Source organism: Sturnira hondurensis, unplaced genomic scaffold (assembly GCF_014824575.4).
Source record: "Sturnira hondurensis isolate 20B ecotype Veracruz unplaced genomic scaffold, ASM1482457v3 Scaffold0022908, whole genome shotgun sequence".
Lineage (NCBI taxonomy): Eukaryota > Metazoa > Chordata > Mammalia > Chiroptera > Phyllostomidae > Sturnira > Sturnira hondurensis.
This window is the reverse complement of record NW_028095539.1, coordinates 7,616,613-7,634,011: the sequence shown is the minus strand read 5'-3', so window position 1 is coordinate 7,634,011 and position 17,399 is coordinate 7,616,613. Positions and strand designations below refer to the sequence as shown.

General features: G+C 63.2%; 1 protein-coding gene across 1 annotated transcript in view; it reads left to right on the top strand.

Moving 5' to 3' along the window:
* Positions 1-996: 996 nt before the first annotated feature.
* The window catches only part of RALGDS (ral guanine nucleotide dissociation stimulator), a 38,921-nt gene continuing 22,518 nt past the window's right edge, over positions 997-17,399 (top strand). The window contains exon 1 of the mRNA XM_037036484.1: positions 997-1,362. Coding sequence (XP_036892379.1) covers positions 1,345-1,362 — 18 coding nt within the window. The 5' untranslated portion in view covers positions 997-1,344. The remainder of the gene's footprint in view (positions 1,363-17,399) is intronic.

The window sequence follows — 17,399 nt, the reverse complement described above, 5'->3', positions numbered from 1 at the left end:
TGGGACCAAAGCCAGGCTGGGAGTGAGGCGAGGGGTCTTCTCCCTGCAAGGCTGACACAGGGCCACTGCCTCCCGATGCCTGTAGTGGCCAGGGAATGCCAGCACAGGACTCTGGCAGCCAGGGCAGGACTCAGGGCTGACAGAGTGGTGATTCTGAGTCCCGGGTTCGCAGCTGGACTTGATCACTCAGAGCTGATCCTGAGCCCTGGGACTGCTGCTCATCTATAAAGTGGGATGAGTCCTGGCTGGCGTAGCACTGTGGATTGAGCGCAGGCCTGCGAACCAGACAACCGCTGTTTGATTCCCAGTGGGGGCACATGCCTGGGTTGCAGGTCAGTTCCTTGCAGGCTAACTACCAGCAGGGGATGCACAAAAGGCAACCATACATTGATGTTTCTCTCCTTCTCTCCTTCCCCTCTAAAAATAAATAAAATCTTAAAAAAAAATAAAAAGTAAAGTGGGATGAAAGCACTGAGTGCCTCTGGGTAGGGGCTATAACAGTAACTACCCCCAATACCAGCCCCACCAGTGGTGGGGCTCCCTCCTCCATGGACCCTGGCTCCTGCCTGAAACAATGGCACAGGGGGAGTATAGAGAGGTGGAAGGGGCAACCTGACATTCCTTCCTAGCCTCAGTGTCTATTACTATTTCCAGCTCCCCGTGACCCCAGCCAGCCACCAAGCTGCCTCTGAAGGTGTCATATGGGGATGAGGACCAGAGGGTGGAGGTGCATGTGCAAAGGCTCCCGTGTTCCCAGGGTTCCACGCCCACACGGCCCAGCCCCTGGCGGACTCCGCCTGGTTGGGTTTCCGATGGCCCGATGTCTTAGGGGGAGTAGGAGGCTCGCAGCGGAAGACGCGTGGGACCTGCGGAACGCCGAGTCCTTGGTGCGCTGCGCGCGAGCGGCAAGGCGGGGCTTCCGTGCACGCGCTGTCCGCGGGCCCGTGCGCGCGCCCGACGGTGGATTCCAGACCCAGCTGCCCCGGCGGCGTCCGCCCAAGGGAGGGAAGCTGGTGCGCGCCCCCGAGCTCGAGCGGCGGGGCCCGCCCCTCACACCTGCGGCGGGCTGGGGCGGGGCCGCGGCTGACCCCGCCCACCCGGCCCCTGCCCGGGAACCCGGGCGGAACCGAACAGCGGGGCCCCGAGCGGCCGGCGGCGCAGCGCAGACAATGGGAGCGGCGCTGGCGGCGGGGGCCGCGGAGACCCGGGCCCGGCGGGGACGGGAGGCCGCGCCATGAGCCTCGCAGCCGGGCGCCCCCCTGTGCGGCGCGCAGGCCGAGGCCAGCGGCCTCTGGGAGTCCCGGGCCCCACCCTGGGGCCGGCGATGCGCTGCGGGGGCTGAGGATGATGGTAGATTGCCAGGTAAGTGCCACGCCCGGCCTCGCCGCCTCCCCCGCGTCACGGGTGGAGGGAGGCCCGCATGTGCCCCGTCACACCCCATCCGGCGGGGAGGGAGCACGGCGCTGCCTTCACGCTAGGCGCGCGCTTACGCAGTTCCGCGTTCAACCCCTTCTGGTACAACTGGGAAACTGAGGCCTGGAGAGAGGCAGGGACTGGCCCCGGGGCCCACGAGGTGGGCAGAATCCAGGGGAACGGGAAAGGTTTCAGCCTTTTAAGCCAGCCTCACGTCACCCCTGGGGTTTCCTTTGGGAACGAGAGTCCCTAAGATCCTGGGGAAACCCCTGTCCACCCCTCTCTGGTGGGGCTGTTTCCTTTGGGCATACTCATATGGGTACAGGCACGTATACACACACATTGACTTCCCAGGCTGGGGCCGTGGAGTGGGTTCAGAGGAGGCGTACACACTGCGGAGCTGACAGGGAGAAGCAGAGAGAGGCTGGAGGCAGCCCAGCCACCGGGCAGGAGCATCTAGTATCCTAGCAACGTGCCAGGGATCCGTAACACGGGGAGGGGAGAGATGCCAGACGGTTGGTGAGGGAGTCCCAAAGGTGCCCAGGGGTCTGCCTGGGCTGGGACCGTCCCCAGGGTAGCCAGGAGAGGACTCGGAGCCCTGTGTCCTCCTCTGTGGGCCCCCGGAATTAGGAGAAGACCCCCTCCCTAGTGTGCAGGGGCCTGCAGGAGAGAAGGCCTCTGTACATTGGGGCGCATAGAGTGTGTGACGTCAAGGGTCCCTCAGGCTCCTGGAAGAGTCTGTTGTCCCCAGCCCTCCATCCATGACCCCACTGTGCTCTGAGTCCTGGAAAATGAGTCCTTCTGAGTGGCCTGGGAGATGGGGGTCCTGGAAGCTGGGTAGTGCAGGACAGGACAGAGCACGGGACTACTGCTTTGGGGACCAAGGATAAGGCCATCCTTGTTGGACTCACGGTCCTCACGTAGAAGTGGGTCCAGAGTTATTGCCCCAGCTGGGGTGAGGAGGCTTCGTGAAGGAACTGGACTCCAGGACAGTGTGGGGAAAGAGGGGATTCTGGGGTCCCAGGTGTCACCCCGAGCCTGCAGGTCCTGTTCCTTTGCCCACCCATGCCGCGGAGGGCAGCTGCCTTGACTACATTCAAACAAAGGTGTGTGTTTTGTTTTCTGGTTTCCTTGGACTGACCACCAGGGGGCGGGCTGCAGCCACTGTGCTCATAGGAGCTGCGGGAGCCAGGAAGGGACATCCAGGGGTCATTCGAAGCATCCGGCTACCTGGGACCCCACCTGCACCTTTTATTATTAGTCTCCCTGTCCACAATGTGAGCTTCTCAGAGGCAGGAGGGGCGCTGAGACCCTGCCATTATTCATTCAGTTTCTGTGTCCCACACACCCCAAGCAGGAGCAGGGTTGGGCCTGGGGGGCCCTGCTGACAGGCCCCACAGGGTCCCTGCCCTCTGGAAGCTCACAGCCCAGGAGAGGCGAGCAGCGCTGTGGGGAAAGGGGGCAGGTGCTGAAGGAGGGCGGGACCCTGGGTGGGGCCGAAAGGCCTCCAGGGTGACATTTATGCTGTGACCAGAAGGACAAGAGCCAGCCCTGCACATGTCTGGGGCACAGTGTGTGGGTTGGGGGTAGGGGGCTCTCAAAGTGCGGGAGACTTGGAAATGGGAGAGAATTCGTCAGAGAGGAAGCCAGGGTGGTGGGAGAGAGCAGGGATCCAGGGGCGGGGGGAGCCAGGAGGGTAGGTCCCTCCATACCCGGCTGCTTTTGCTGGTTGTCCCTGCCGTGTGACAGCACTGTCCTAACTTGCACTTACGTGACCAAAGGCTGGCAGTCTCACAGTCTCTGTGACCCAGACTCCTCTCGGATCCCCAGGAGCCTCTGCCTCGAAGTCTCCCAGGGGCTGGAGCTCTGTTCTCACCCGAGGTGCTGCCGGGGCAGGATCTGTCTCCAAGACCAGTCGGGGTTAACGTCAGGATTGCTTGGGACAGGTGGGCGCAGAGAGAGATTTCAGAGGTGTCCTGTGGTCAGGGTCAGTTCCAGGAGGTGCCGTACGGACGAGAGTGGCTGGTGTCTGTGCCCTCACTGCCCCGGGCCCCACCTGCGCTGGCAGCAGGTCCCAGGGCCCCCCAGGCCAGTGGGGGTCATGTGGGTTTCCTGGGGCTGCTTTAACCAAGGACCACAAACTGAGTGGCCAGAGCAACGGGCGTTTCTTCTCTCAGTTCTGGAGGCAGAGGTCCAAAACCAAGGGGTCGGCAGCAGCGTGCTCACTGAAGCCTCCAAGAGGGGGCCCTTCCTGCCGTCCCCAGCACCTTCCTGGTGGTGGCCGGCTTGTCTTTTCGCTTCGTCACTCCCATCTCTGCTCCCGTCCTCCCGTGTCCCCCTCTATGTTTCTGTGTCCAGTTTCCTCTCCTTGTATGAGGATGGCAGTCATTGGTTCCGATTAGGACCCACCCTCACCCAGTGTGACCACACAGCACCGTGGTCACACGGTGACTCCCAGAGTGACTCCTTTTCCCTGAAGGCCAGGTACCCCAGTGCCCGTGGGTACAGGGGAGCAGCCGGGGTCCGAGGCCGTCTCTGGGACTTGTCTGCAGCTGGGGATTGTGGGTGCGAATGGGGTAAGTGGACCCTGGGGTGTGTGTGCTCAGGGACAGCTGGCTAGCAGGCTCTGGCCCAACGCCAGCAGGTGGCGCTGTGACCTTGGGGCTGCTCAGCGCGGTTTTGAATGGCAGCTGAGTAGACAAAGGTCTCACCTCCAGTTTCCAAGAGACAACACTCAGTTGTAAACAGACCAGTAGCACAGTCATCTCAGAGGTGACACGCTGTGGAGGAAGTCACACGAGGCGGGGCCCCGGGGCACTGCCTGGGTGGCTACTTGGAGGGCAGGCGGGAAGCGGCAGGGGCAGGAGTCAGCTGTCGGGAGTTCTCTCCCCGCCTCGCCTGCAAGCTGAGCCCGCGGCTCCGAGGTTCCAGGGGCCCTGCAGTTTCCAGAAGGCAGCTCTCCTGTGACCGCAGGGCAGGGCGTGTCCCAGTCTGGGGCACACGGAGGGCAGTGTGGACACCTCCGGCACAAAGCAGGGAGGGCCGCCGGCTCCCTGCCAGAGAGTGGGCTCCAGAGAGGGAGCACGGTACTGAGGTGGGGGCTCCTGACTCCACCATTCCAGTGCCACTGGCTCTTGACAGCGGGTCATGGGTTCAAGCAACAGCTGTTCATCAAGGACCTCTGCGCTGAGGACGTGGCTCCTGTCTGAGGGGACGAGACCACAGGGCAAGGGTGTAGGGCAAGCATTCGAGCTGGGCAGGCGGCACTGGGCTGGAGGCCTGGGGACCTGGGGACCGTGGCCGCTCTGCCATTAGAGGCGCACCAGCCATGGGGCCTCCCAGGCTCCTCCCACGCCTCTCTCCTGTGCTGTGGAGGCACCTGGCGGTGACCACCGGCCCACAGCACCCTCCCTGCACCTGGCCGTGGGCCACCCTGCCTCACTGTGTCCGTGAGATCGGTGCCACAGCCATCCTCATGGGTGGGGAAACAGGCACTGGAGGGCAAAAGGACTCCCACCTGCTAGGTGGGGACAGGGCTGGTGGGGCACATCCCTGGTGCAGACGAGCTTGGGCGGGGCCGGCACAGGTGCTGGGACTGAATCCAACCGATTACGGTGAGCTTCCCAGGGTCAGGGCCCGGCAGGCCCAAGGTGGTGGTTTGCAGCGGGAGTGCAGGCGTAGACAGGGCTAATGAGCCCCTTTCCGTGGGCCCGCTGATGAAGGCCTAGGACTCCGGGCTCTGCATTTTCTTAGGTTCTGGGTTTTTGAACTTCAGGGAGTCTTCTCTCAGGGTCACAGCCGGTGGGTCCCTCAGGGGGTGTGGGCTTATGAACCTCAGAGCCTTCTCCCAGGGCAGCCAAGCCAGGGAGAGGGCATCCTCCTAAAAATGACACGCCCCAGAAGGGAGAGTTTCCATGGCAACCCAGAGCTGTTGCTTTGGCAACTGCAGGACCTCAAAATACTTGCCAGCAAAAAGGCCCAGGGTTGGGGCTTTCCCATGGAAAAGTCACTCATGGCTGCTCCCCACCTCCTCAACACCCCCTCTACACCCCCATCCTTCCTGAGGGAAACCCCAGCCAGCTCCCCACTCCTCACCACCAGTCCCCCTAGCAACGGAGGCTGTTTCCTGGATACCTGAGTGACAGGTGGCTGCGTTGGGTAGAATGTCAGAAAGCGCAGGGTCAGAGAGCGCACTAGATGGGTGGACGCCGGCCACTGGGGGGGCATGGTGTGCTGTGCTTTGCACCCTGCAGCCTCCAGTGACCTGGGCCTGGGGGCAGGGTGTGGCCGGGGTGGGCAGAGCCCCAGGAACTATGGTTCTGTGCCTGGATTGGGGGGGCAGGCAGCCTCACCATAAGGCTACCGACCTTATGGGTGGGTGGTGGACACCTGAGTCTGTGTCCCACCCAGCTCAGCCCTTGTGACCCGGTGTCCTAGGGCAGGCACTGGACCCTCTGAGCCTCGCTCCCCGCACCCTGCTGTGCGGAAAGTGCCCACCTCTGGGCTGTTGTGGGGATGGACAGAAATCAGCCCTGTGGGCTCTGTTAGGGGCTGCATTAGCTTGTGGGTGCTGACTGCGCGTCTGGCAGTGCGGAGGACACCGATGGGGCCTGTGTCCAGCCCAGAGGGAGGAGGTGGCCGAGCTCCTGACCACAAGACTGGAGGTCAGGGATGGACTTCAGAGCTGATAAAGGTGAGGTTCAGCGGCTGGAAAGTGGTGGAGGTGGAACAGTTGATGACGCCCCGGGAGTTTCAGGGTACACTCAGGGAGCCAGGATTGTAATCTGACTTTGACCATTCTCTCTCTGGTGACCCTCTGAGCCTCCCTGGCTGCCTCTGTCATCTGGGGAGGGGACGTGCCCACCGCCAAGCTGCAGGGGGGCTACCGAGGGTCCCTGTCTCTGGGCAGGACTCCCGTTCTGGGTCTGCGGGCATCCAGCTGGTCCGGTGCGGGACTCGGCCTGCTGGACTCTGCCCTGCCGACCCCCATTGAAACTCCAGGTGGCAGGAGGGCCTGTGCACAGAGGCAGAGCAGACCTGGAGGGCCCAGAGCTGCAGGCAAAGCCTGGCGGGGGAGGGCAGTGCAGGCCACACCCCTGCCTGTGTTCTTGCTGGTAGTCCTGTTGTTGAGCCTGTGGGCGGAGGGGTGAGTCCTCAGCTTGGCCCTGGAAGGGAAAGAGGCCACTCCACCCCACCCCCGCTCCGTGGCCCAGGAGGAGGGGCAGGAGGTGTCAGTGGCCAGAGAGAATGAGATACTGAAAAACTGGGGGTGCTGCCCTACCTCTTCTGCTCCCCATGCCCAGCAGGCGCAAAATGAGGCTGCTCAGCCCTGACCCCGTCTTTCCTTCCTGAGTGACAGAACCCACCCTGGGGCTGGAGGGCCACCCAGGTGCTCCCCTCCTTCCAGGCGAGGACCCAGAATCCGTCCTCTGGGGAGAGGCACAGACAGGCCTCCTCCCGGACACCGCCCAAGACTCCAGGGGGGCCCGCCTGAGTGCAGAGCGAGCTCGTCAGTTGAGAGGAAAGTGCCCTCAGTCAGTAAGTGGCCCAAGTCCAGGAACCTCCCCACCTGCACCACCTGCCCCTCCAGGGCTCCAGCCTGGCCACAGGCCTCCGCCTGGACAGCGCTTTCCCTGTGATTGCCCAGCTCCAAGCTCGGGGCGGTGGGGGGGGGGGGTGAAGCATGAGGGAGGAGCAGCATATTTAAGGCTCTGGGGCTGTTGCCTCCTGAACTTAGTCCGTTCCAGTGGGATTTTTCACTCTCCCTCCGAGGGAGGGGCAGCTGGCCCTGACTGTCTTCACCTGCAGTCTGTGGGTGGCCAAGGTTGTCTGGAGGTCAAGGGGGAGGGAGAAGTCTGGAAAGGGGTGGGTGCCCTGGCTTGGCCATGCAGGCCCCCAGATGGGCAGGTTCCCGGGTCGCCTCGTCCATGGGCTCCTGGAGGTCAAGGTGTGCAGGATGTTTCTGAAGCGCTTGGCACTTGCCACAAGCTGGCCCCCTGCAGGTGCTGGGAAATGTCAGTTCCCTTCCGTGGAAGGCAGGTGGCTGGGTGGCCCACCAGCTGTGAGCGCCAGAAGCCTCAACAGCCCTGGGGTCAAGGGCCTGAGTTGAATCCCAGTGTTTCCAAGTAGGGAACGGGGTGGGGGGGGGAGGGGCGGCCCAGAGAAGCCGAGCAAATTGCTCCGGACCAATGGGGAACCTCCCCCACCCCCACGCCCCTGCCCTCCATGGGGGGTGTGAACGAGGAAGTCCCCTGGAGTGCCTTTGACCCTCTTTTTGCTCGGGGTTGAAGTTCAAGGTTGAGGTAGTTGGCCTGGCCTGAGGCCCTGGGCCACAGCCATGGCCTCCAGGTGGGGTGGGTGGGTGGGCAGGGGCAGTGTCCAGCAGCTGGGAAGGGCTGAGCGGGCATCACCGTCCACCTCCCTCTCATAGTGGATGATTTTGACTCTTGGGATTCCAAGGGGCGTCTCCTTCCCGGACTCTCGGGACTGGAAAACCCCAGCACAGTGCACACGCCACCCTCCCGGTCTCTGCCGCCAGGGTGTATGCCGTCCTGAGTCTGCGCATGCGTGTGGGTGTCTTGGGAGCATGCCCCTGCCTTTGGTGGCTACTCGCACCTCTGAGTGACTCTGTGACCCTGTGTGTCACCGTGTGCCACCTGGTTCCTGGCAGAGCCCAGGGTTTGGCAGAAGAACAAGGGGTGGCAGGAAGGAGGGACAAAGGCAGTGTCTCTGAGATGTGCCACTCGTCCCCAGGGCCCTGGGAACCCAAGGCATTGCCCCCCTTGCCTGGGGGACTTCCTTGGATGGAGAAGGTCTGCGGGAAAGAGGACAGCAGGCACCAGCCCCCCACCTCCCAGCAGCCAGCTGGGGCCCGAGGACCTTCCCAGAGGCCAGGGCAACTCAGGAGGCCCCCCTCTGATGGGACAGCCTTGCTTCCCAGCCCTGAGCCCCCACAGCGGGTGGTGGCGCCGGGCACGCAGTGTCCCTGGCACGGCTGACAGCCTCCTCACCACAAGGGCCCATTTGTCTCAACCTTCCTGGCCCTGGAACCCTAAGTGACCAGGCTCTGTGGGACACAGGGGCTCCGCGCCCGCTGCTCAGCCTCAGCAGGCCCTGGCCATGCTTCTCAGAGGGGCTTTGTAGCCCGGGGCCTGCACCGAGGCCACTTCTACTTACCCACTCTTCCCTCGAGAGCATGGAAGGTTCAGGAAGGAGGGAAAAACAAGGTTGAACCAGAGGGGCCTGCCTCCCACCACTGACACCATGAGGCTGATTGGCTTCTGGTCTCACCACCCCCACCGCAGCTCGGCTGCCCTGCTCTGACCCCCACCTGGGCGCACCCCCCACGTTGGGCGCACCCCCCACACCATTCGAACCGGCCTTGCTCTCCGGAAGGCACTTTCCTGGCAGGTTGGCAGAGGGCCCCACTCTTCGTCCTTGCCATCCCTCAGGCTATCCCCCAGCTTCGTCACCTCCTCCAGGAAGCTTTCCTGGTGAGCTTCCCACAAGGAACCTTTGGCCCTGAACTCTGAGTATTTTCGAGTCTGGGAACTTTGAAGCTGGAGGCACCGTCCAGCCCGTCCCGCCCACTTGTTCACTGGGTGTTGGCTGAGAGCCCGCCAGGTGCCAGGGACTGTGCTCGGCACCTCAGGGAGCAGCGTCCCTGCCCTGGAGGAGCTCACCCTTCCCGTTTTAGAAAGAGGGAAGGACTTAAAAGTGCTGAGCACACCAGTGCCCCTCCTGCTCCCGGACTGCATGTGTGCTTGCGTGCATGTGAGCGAGCGGCCCTCTTCCCAGCAGCAGTGTGTGCGCTGGCTGCAGGCCTGGCAGGCCCCACGTGGGCACTTGAGCGTCAGGGGAGACAGGACAGGTGTGGCTGTTGCCCTCAGGGAGCTTAGAGCCCAGTGGGGTGGTTGGGGGGGGACATGAAACTCTCACAGCTGGTGAATTGTTTCCATTCATGTCTTTATTGCGTGTTACTTTCTCAGCCCACCCATTCTGCTTGAGGTTGCAGCACCCCCAGGCCCCCTTGATAGACCCTGTCCACAGTACTTCCAGCGATAGTTTGGCCTGGACTTGCTTTGGGAGACAGAGGTCGTCCCGTGCAGGGCACAGGACGAGGCTTGGCAAGGGAAGTAAGTGGCCTGCTTTCCGCAGCCAGCAAGGGGCAGGCTGGGGGGTTGCACACAGAGCCCCGGCTCACAGCTGCCACCCTGATTCTTAAAGCTGGGCTCCTTGCGAGCTGGGTGTGGGGGCTGAGGGCCGCCCTCACCTCCATGGGAGGGGGCTGTGGGTGCCTTCGGCAGCACTGGATCCTGCCGGGCGAGATGCCAGCAGGAGTGGCTGGGACGGGGCCTGGATTCTCAGATCCTCAGCTTCTTGGCAACCTGCGTGACTCAGTGGGTTGGTAAAAGGCCAGCCAACGCGGGGGAGCCCTGCGGCGGGCGCCCAGCAGCAGGGCGGCCGCCCTTGGGCCGCTGCGCTGCCTGCTGTGGGGCCAAACCTCAGTGGCCAAAATAAGCACACCCCGTTCTGCCTGTGCCCCGCAGGTGCTTCCTGTGGCCCTGCTATTCTGGGGGTTCCCCTGTCTCCTCAGCCTGGGGCAGGCGGCAGGGCTCCCTCTGCTGGCCCTGTCCTTTTACAAGTCATGCAGGCTCCGGCCCTCAGCAGCTTCCCTGGCAGGCAGGGCTCCGGCCCACAGAGGGACACCATGACAATGGGACCTTCTGGACTCTTGCTGGGAGGGCCTGGGAGCACCGGCCACACAGCCAGGCTGCTGTGGGGCTTGGGGGCATTTGGTACCGTGTCCCGAGCTTTTTTCCCAGAAGTCACCTGCAAACCTGCCCCAAACATCGTGACGGATGCCCACACTGGCATGTCCGTGAATAGTGGAAATACCGAGGGGTCACTGACTCGGCTTAGGCAGGGTCAGTGGGGAGAGCAAACTGGGAATGGAAGTCAGAATCCCCAGCCGGGCCTCATGCAGGACAGAACGCCCTCCTGGCTGACAGGGACGCCGCAGTCCCCAGCCTGCCTGTGCAGCCGGGAGCAAATCCACCTGGGACCTTGCACCCAGTGCAGAGTGGGGCGAGGCACGCTGCCCTGGGGACTGACAGGCTGGGGTGTGCACCTCACCTTGGCGCTGAAGTCCGTGCAGCCCTGGACCACGTATCTGCCCCCTCTGGGCCTCGGCTTTCTCCACTTCACAGCAGAGGCCGTCACCGGGCTTTGTCAGGTGCTGAGTGGGGGAGGGCTCTGTCCCCACAGAGGAGCGCCCAAGGCAGGGCCAAGCTGGGCTCTGGGGGTGTGGGGGTGCGGCAGGGGCTGCTCCTGCCCCCAAGATCTCTGAGTGTGGGCAAGGGTTGGCCTTCAGGCTGCAGGCTGGTGGGTTTGTAGGGCCCTGGCCACTCCCAGTCTCTCAGTCAGAACACGGGAGGGAGGAGAGGCCTGGGGAGGTGTGTGCCTGGGCCACGCCCTCTCCCTGGCTCCGGGGCTGGGGTACTGTCTTGCACAGCTGCGGCATCCCCCCACCCAACAGAGCTGGGCTGGCAGGGATTCCGTGTTAAGCGACTGGATCATGGGCCTCAGGTTCCCAGAAACGAGGGGGAAGGGAGCTGGGCTGCCCCCGGCCCCCAGCCGGACCCTGAGTCAGGTCAAGAGGCTGCAGGAAAGAGGAGCAAAAGCCAGGCGAGGCCTCTCCTATCTGCTTCCTGGACAGGATGTCGTGCTGAGTAAACAGCTTCGAGAGGAGTCACCGCTCTGGCTCTGAGTCATGGCTCCTAGCGACACGCAGTGTTTATCAACAATGTGCTTCCCCCCTAACCAGAGCCTGCCCCCAGGAGCCTGGGAAGGGGGAGGGGGCCCTGCAGATGTAGGCTGCAGCCAGCCCCCCACGGGGGCTCCCCCACGGACGGCTTGAGTCCCGGCCGAGGAGAGCACAGGCACACACCTGTGCACACATGTCCTGAGCCTGGTGTCACTGGGGCTGGGCTGGGCTGTGGCTGGCCAGCTGTGGCGTCCCGTGGCCACAGGGCGTGGTGGGTAGAGCGCTGTGAGACCTTCAGCAGGTACATGACCACGGTGTCCCGGGAGAAGTGACGGCTTTGCTGGTGAGAACGGCACCGGGTGTTGTTCCGGGGGAGGCAGATCGGATTGTGGTGCAGCGACCTCAGTACTTGAGTTCTGGCTGAGAGGGGCCTCGGAGCTGGGACTCAAACTGTAGGAGGTTTATTTAGAGAGTCACAGAGCCCTGGCCAGGTGGCTCAGCTGCTTGGAGTATCAGCCCCTATACCAAAAGATTGTGGGTTCAATTCCCGGTCGGAGCACATATGGGAAGCAACCAATTGTTGTTTCTGTCTCACATCAAAGTTTTTCCTCGCTCTCTAAAATCAGTAAACAGCCCTGGCTGGTGTGGCTCAGTGGATGGAGCGTTGGCCTGTGAACTGAAGGGTCACCGGTTCGATATCCGGTCAGGGCACACACCTGGGTTTAGGGCCAGATTCCCAATTGGGGGCGTGCAAGAAGCAACTGATTGATGTTTCTCTCCCTCCTTCCCTCTCTCTCTGTAAAAGTAAATAAATAAAATCTTTAAAAAAATAAAACCAAGCCAATAAACATATCCTCTGGTGAGGATTAAAACAAAAACAGAAAGTCACCGAGGTGGGACAGACAGGCTCAGGAAACGGCTCTCAGAGGGGGAAGGGCCCTTGGGGCGCAGCAGAGAGAAGGGTGAAGGCAGCGCCCCTGGAGGGAAGAAGAGGACTCCGGGCTCAGAGAGGGACGGCGCCAGTTGGGCCGGGGTTCTCTGTCCCTAGGGCTTTTGAGGGGGGTGGTTAGGGGCAGCCCCAGGGGAGGGTGGCAACAGAATATGCATCAGCCTCCCAGGTGTGCTCTCGCAGAGCCTGCTGATTGGTCAGCGCCAGGGCAGAGGTCATCCATTAGTCAGCGCAGCTGGTCCGGAGGTCAGCCCCAGGCTGTTGTCTGGTTCTGCTGCTTTTCGGGGCCTGGAGCTGAGGCTCAGCTGAGATGTTATCCCCCAGGGTGGGGGCTTCAGGGAGTGGACCCTCAAGGGCAGGCCTGCTTGGGAGTCACCAGGCCACTGGGCGTCAGGACTAGCGACGTGGGTGGGGGGAGGGGAGGTCAGCGGAGGGTCCAAACCACAGGACGGTGATATGAAAGGTCACTGTGGAGGTGGGGGGCTCGGGGAGGTCCTGGTTCTCGAAGCTTTGCCTGTTGCTAGGCACCTGAGGCTTTTGGCCCTGGCGACCTTCTGTCGCTGGCCCCTCGCCCTTGCTCTACCCGGGTCTAACTGCTGACCCCAGGGGGACCGCGCACGGCTGTGGAGTGAGTGCTCCCAGGTGCACAGAGCTCTGTGCGCAGAAGGAGTGAAGGAAGCCCCCCCGTGAGCCCAGTCCCTGCCCGCAGCACGGAGGGGTGCAGGTAGACTGACCCTAATCGTGCCCAGCCCCAGAGCCCTGGCTCTCTGTGTCCGGTCTGGTCTAGTCTTCGTTCCAGGCGGTGACAGTGATGTGGTGCACCATGTGGTGACACCAGGCCAGCAGGGAACAAAGAAGCCTCTGCCCTCCTTCCGAGGAAGGAGGGGTGGGGAGCCCCGCCCCCGGGGGGGGGGCTCTGCCTTAATTGCCTGCAGCTGGTTAACCTGCCACCGGGCTGTGACTCAGCCCCACTGCCCCGGGCAGCCTGGGCCTGGGCTGGCTCCGAAAGGAATAGTTCCAGTCTGGGCCCTGAGGCCAGGCAGCAGGCACTGGAGCCTGGGCGGGGGTTAGAGAGCCCAGGAGCCCAGGGCTGTGGAAGGGGATGTGGTGCCTTGCACGAGGCCTGGGGCCTGCTCAGTGAATGCTGGTTGGCTGGTCACACTAACAGGACAGCGGGGTTCCTTCTGGGTGCCCCTGCCCCCACCCCGCCCTCCAAGGGCTTCCTGCAGCTCCCCACACCACAGGCCATTCACACAGGTGTAACCCTTTCCACCCCTCACCCATTGGCCCATTGGCACTGGGCCCAGGGACCCACCTGGAGATGAGGGGGCCACAGCTCAGGGAAGCCCCTGCCCCGTTTTATCTGATGTCCCCAAAGGCTACGGAGAGCCCCTGGCACAGGGACTGGTGGGACAGATGCCATTGGAGGGTTTGTGCACAGGGGTAGGTGTGCTCTGACTGGGCCCTAGGGTGGGCACAGGCAGGCCACAGGGTGTCTGCTGCAGGGTCCACCTGGGAACCCCCCCCCGTCCGCCCACCCCCACTCTGTTTCTCTGGTGCCCACTCCCCCAGCCCTCCACCTCTGGATGCCCACCCACATCCCCTAGAGAACTGCACCCCAGGGACTTCTGACTGGTGTGTAAGTAACCCTTTCTCCTTTGAAAGAAATTTTTCTGCAGAGCCTAGTGGTGGGAGTTCAAGGTCAAGAGCTCCGGGTAGGCTGGGCTGGGGAGGAATTTGAATTTCAAAAGCCCCCCATCCCCCCCTTCCCTCCGTCCACAGTGGGTCAGGGCACTGAGGCTCAGTGGGAAGAGGAACCCAACCCGTAAGTCCCACAGGGAACCAGGTCTCTGCTCATGAGCTTGGAGCCGCCTGCTCAGCCGTGTCCCCTGCGTCCTACAAAGCCACCGGAAGAGGATGTGAAACGGTTCAAGCGCCAGAGCCATAGCTGGTGGAGCCTGGCGTCAGGGCAGCACACGGGGCCCCAGCCACCTCACCGTGGCCCACCCTGTGCCTGCACGCTGGCTCCAGAGCCCCTGCTCGTCCCCCCTCTTCTGGCCTACGTGGCCCCCTGGAGCCGGCATGCTGCCCACCAGGGTCCCAGGAGGGTGAGGAGTCAGCCCAGGCTCTGCAGGTCCCGGGGCCCAGGCTCTGGCCAAGGCTGGCGGCAGGAGCAGCAGCAGCCCCGCCAAGCTGCTCACACAGGCCCAGGTTCTCCCCAGGAGGCCCTGGGCACGTCCCTGCCCCCCACCAGGCCTCAGCTTTTCCACGTGTCAAATGGGCCTTGGGCTTGTTCTGCAACTTACAGTGTCTGCTTTGCAGCAAAGAGAGAAACACAGAGACGAGGTCACGTGTTTTTCTTGCGTGTGTTCGAGTAACGGCTGCCCTCGTCCCCGATGGCGTGCCCTCCTCGTTACTCCTGGGGTCTTTTCTGAGGTGGTGGTAATTGTGGAGGCAGTATTATTTTCTTTAACTACACCACTTGGCAGACTAAACAGTTGGCAGCCCTGGGTTGGTTCTGCAGCTTCAAATGAAACTCAGTGTCTGGGTGCCAGGGGGAGGGGCTCTGTGTGGCAGAGGAGGCTTCCAGAATGAGGTGCGCCTCGCAGAAAGCGGCATCCTCCGCGCTCCCCCCACAGCGCCTGGCTGGGTTCACGCCCACCCAGGGGTCCCACTGGCTGAGCCCTGTTTTGATCTGAGAGACCTGTGCCTGCCGCTTTTCTGACTCTTGGTGTGATTTCTCCACTGGCAGGGGGTTAGGGTACAGGGCCCCAGGTTGCTGGGGTGTTGGAGGGGACAGCTGGGCTCACCCCCTGACAGCAGGTTCCAGGTCCAGGCCGGGGGCACTGGCCCAGCTCAGAAAGGCCCCATCCACACTTCCTGGCTGGTGTGTGGCCCGGTACGAGTGGGAATTCCTGGCCCTGCCTGTCATGGGAGCAGGTATGACAGCTACGCAGGTGACACCAGGTCTAGGCACTCGGGTGCGAGACTCTCCTGAGGCAGACAGGCAGACAGGCACACTGGCAGAGGGTGTCCCCGGGAGCCCGGCTCCCACCGGCCATGGCCCGGGCAGCCAGGCCCACCGGGCCCAGGGACAGGAAGGGCTGGGTGTTCCTTGCCTGCGTCTCTGTGGTGACCGCCAGGAGGTGGGCCATCGCCCGCCGTCCCAGTCCCACCACCCGGAGTCCCACACCATGGCCAACGCCTTTGCCCACCCCGGCCACTGAGGTGAGTTTCCAGGGCAACCGGTGCTTCTGGGAGAGGCGGGTGGCTCCCCTCCCCTCCCCTCCCATGGGAACTGGTTGAAGGAGTCTGACGGGAAGCCGCTGCAGGGCAGTCCCCTTCCGCCACTCGAGTGGGAGAGGAGGGAGCCCACCGTGGGCCCATCTACCTGCTCACGGCCAGTGGGTGGCCCCACGCTGTCCTCACAGCTCCTTTTCAGATGGACGGCGTGGCTCAGATTACAAGGGCCTTTATGTCTTAGCATCTGCTGTCCTGACAGCCCTGACAGCCAGGCGGTGGCCTTACCACCTTCACCATCTGTAGTTGCTGTCCCCATCTTGCTGGTGGACATACCAAGGCTCAGGGAGGTGAAACTGAGGCAAGGAAGGTGCAGAGCTGGCACTTTGAGCGTAAGCCTGAGCTCCCAGTGTTACGGGTCAGTATCCCAAATGGTGCTGCGGGGACAGGGTCACTGCGGGGCCTGTGGTATTGTGACTTGGCTATGACTTCCAGCAGCTGCTGGCTGACCAGGCAGCACTGCTGTGGGACACAGCTGTGTCCTGATCGGTGCCTCCGGTTGGGGACAGGTTTGGGGCTGAGACCCGGACCTGCCCGGTCATTGGTCCCTCCCCAGCCACGTGGGCCCAGTGCCCTGTCGCATGAGTCCTGCGAGGGATGGGGACCCCTTCGCCGCCGTCTGTTCTCCTTTCTCACCACACTCCTGCCCGTCCACTTCCGAGCTCTGGGCTCAGCAGTGGGGTCTTGGTCTCCATTTCTGTTTGGGTCCCCTCTGCTTCCTTTCCTCTCTCCTCTCCTGCCTTCCACCTCAGGCTGTCCCCTGTTGGATGGGTGGCCTTCAGAGGTGTCTGGTGTCAGTGCGTGCTGGCATGTCATCACTTGGGGGGGCGTTGTCAGGGCAGCCGGGTTCCCACTCCGTAGGCAGCATCTGTCACAGTGACCCCGCACTGTGCGTTTGCCCCGGGGGGGTCTCCGTCAACACCCTAGGGGTTGGGAGGCCCCCAGTGGGCTCCGGTCTGCACCCCACTGGTGGGTGGTGCCCAGCCCCAGGCGTTGACATACTGTGTTCTGATCATTCGGGGCAGTGACGCCCAGTGAGGTCAGAGATTCAGGGTGACGGTGCCGCACATCCTCCACCCAGGACGGTGGTTTGGAGGCTTCGTTTCCCATCCCCTGACCACCTCTGGGCTCTGCCTCCTGCCTGTGGGGATCCCTCCTTTCTCAGGAGAAGAGTGGCCCTGGAGGTTCCCAGAAAGCTAGCAGCAGGGAAGGCGGGGCTGAGCCAGGCCCACCCAGGGTTCCCGGAGCTCCCACACTGAGCCCAGGTGTGCTGCCTCCTGCCAAGGTGTGTGCTCATCCGCCCACAGGGGGCCACCCCAGGACCTGGGCAGTCCAGGAATGGTGACGTCTTTGTGGCCAGGCCACACCCTCTGTGTCCTCCCTGAGCTCTGAAGACAGACCACAGAAGGCAGACAGACAGGGGACTGCCGCCTCCCCAGAGGGCGGGGAAAGCTCTTCCCCGAGGCCTGACCCGAGCCCGGGTACGTGGCTCCCTGTCCTCACCGGGCCGCCTGCTTCCTCTGTGGCCTTGTCCGAGCCCAGCCTGGGGGGAGGTGACAGCCAAGACCTGTGGTGACCCAGACATTGCCTTGAGCCCTGTTCTTGCTCTGGGCCATTGTGTGCCTGGCAGACCTCCCCAGAGCCACCCCTGGGGCCCCATGATTCACCTCTCCGGTACCCAGTACAGGGGTGGGTGGGAGGCAGAGAGTAAGGGCCAGGCAGAGGAGGCGACAGCCGATAGCCGGAGGCCTGGGGAGGGGGACGCTGCAGTTGTGCGGTTCTGCACGGCCTGGCTGGGCGTGGCCAGAGACCCAGCCAGGGATGCTGCTGGGGCTGCCCCTGGCAGTTGGTCTTTCCCCCCTGAGGGCATGCAGGGACTGGCTGGAGAGCTTTTGAAGGAGTCAAGACCTCTTTGGTGGCCATGGGTCAGGGGGACCATGGTAGGATGACTGTGGGAGGGAAAAGGGGCCC